The sequence below is a fragment of the Apaloderma vittatum genome, unplaced genomic scaffold (assembly GCF_000703405.1).
Source record: "Apaloderma vittatum isolate BGI_N311 unplaced genomic scaffold, ASM70340v1 scaffold9125, whole genome shotgun sequence".
Lineage (NCBI taxonomy): Eukaryota > Metazoa > Chordata > Aves > Trogoniformes > Trogonidae > Apaloderma > Apaloderma vittatum.
The window spans coordinates 1,262-3,273 of NW_009716458.1; the positions used below are offsets into that span (position 1 = coordinate 1,262).

General features: G+C 52.7%; 1 protein-coding gene across 1 annotated transcript; it reads right to left on the minus strand.

The window, feature by feature from the left end:
* Window positions 1–229: 229 nt before the first annotated feature.
* Window positions 230–1,257, minus strand: LOC104274026 (lysyl oxidase homolog 1-like; the record flags this gene model as incomplete). The annotated part of the gene is made up of 4 exons (XM_009869537.1): window positions 230–349; window positions 509–604; window positions 687–843; window positions 1,120–1,257. Coding segments are annotated over 4 exons (511 nt in total), but the record flags the coding sequence as incomplete, so codon positions are not given.
* Window positions 1,258–2,012: the final 755 nt, after the last annotated feature.

Consider the following 2,012-nt stretch of genomic DNA (forward strand, 5'->3'; position numbering starts at 1 on the left):
TAGCAAGGAAATTCCGTATAAACACCCCAAAAGGGAGCAAGACACCAACCCCAGCTCCACCACCAGCCAAATCCAGCTTTTCTTTTTTGATGCTCATAGAGAAAACCCAGATGAAAGGAAGGAAAAAAGAAATTTAACCACTCAGATCTGAGCCGCATCTCTGTTGTTTGTTTTTTTCATAGACAAGGGAAGACCAGAGAAGGAGAAGGACAGAAGGACAGACATCTCCTTACTGGGAAATCTTGCAGTTTGTTGTGGAAACATAGCGTCCGGTGTAATGGATGTTGCACCTCACCACGTTGTTGGTGAAGTCCGACTCCAGGACAATGTATTTGGGGTTCACTTGAACCTAAAGACAGGGGAAAGGGAAGGAAAAACATCCCCCAGAAAATAAGTAAGAGGGGGAACGAGCAGTGCCTAACCCACAACAAAGGGGTGGCAGCAAAAAAGGCGCATGGTCCCAAACCCGAGGGTTGAGTTTGTTCCTAAAAGTGTCCCCCAATGCCACCTTTAAGACATAATTCCCCGGCTGTACATCCGTGATATCAATCCACTGGCAGTCGATGTCAGCATTGTAGGTGTCGTAGCAGCCCGGGCTCAAGCCCTGCAGGGACAAAAGGGAGTTCAGAGTGTGCTGGTGGGGGGTGAACCCCAAAAAGTCCTTTGAGCATCTCCCCAAACTGTACCTGGGTGTGGGCTGTGCAGGCATAACGCTTTAGGTTGCCAAAATCGCAGGTGGTGTCCTCCAAGCAGAAACTGGCCTTGTGGCCCTCGGCCACCTTCCTCCCTGTGGTAGCATCCAGCAGGTCATAGTGGCTGAACTCATCCATGCTGTGGTAGTGCCTGGGGATGGGGAGGGCACACACATACAACACAGACATGGTGACCCCCCTAAACGGCACTGTCCCCTCCCCAGATTTTGGGAGGCTCCTCATCAACCCTGGGTCCACACCAGCTTGTCCTTGGGGACATTAATGGGGCTTGGGACGAAGCAAGGTGACACCTCCCTCAAAAAGATTTCAAAGCAAAGCCACAAAAATGGGGAAACACCATTAAAAAAAAGGCTTAAAACTGCCCTGACAAGGTGAGGGGCACTGATGGAAGCGGAGGGACACTCACTGGTGGCAGCTGTGCCACTCCCAGCTGTGCCGGGGCCGGCTGGGCAGAAAGTCAGCTGTGCCCTGGTTCTTCACCCGTTGAGGAAACCGCAGGAGGACCCGCACGTCGTAGTCGGTGGCTTCGGCGGTGTAGGCAGTGCTGGGGACATGGGAGAAGGTCAATGCCAACGTTCCCTCGGCCCCAGCCCTGGGGGACAGGGGTCCCTTCAGAAGGCATGGACTCAGCCCTGGGGTGGGAAAGCCCGAGCGAACGGTTCAGTAGGAAGAGTTTCCTCAGCGGAAAAAGGAATGATGAAAAAATGAGAGGAGAGAAGGTCCCTACTCTGCAGCTCCCACGAGACACCTTCCTTAGCTCTTCTTCATTTGCCTTTTCCTTTCCTCTTCCGCCTTCTCTTCTCCTTTCCTTTCCTGTCCTCTCCTTCTTCCTCTTCCCTTCCCCTTTCTTCTTCCCTTTCCCCTTTCCTTCTCCTCTCCTTCATCCTTCTCCACCACCCTTGTCCTTCCCTATTCCCTTTCCGCAGACCTTCTCCATTCTTCTCCTCTCTCCCCTTCCCTTTACCCTCTCCTCTTCCCTATCCTTCCCTTTCCTCTTTCCTTCTCTACACTTCTCCTTCATCCTCCTTCTTCTTCCCCATGCCTCTTCCCTTTTCCCTTTCCTCTTCCCTATCCTTCCTTTCCCTTCCCCTTATCCTCTATCCTTCTCCTTCATCCTTCTCTTTCCCCTTCCCTTTCCCCTTTCCTCTTCCCTATCCTTTCTCCTTCCCCTTCTCATCCCCTCCACCCTTCTCCTTCACCCTTTTCCTCCTTCCCCTTCTCTCTTCCTCTTCCCTTTCCCTCTCCTCCATACTCCTCCCTCATCCTCATCCCCCATTATCCCTCCCACTCCCCCCTCCA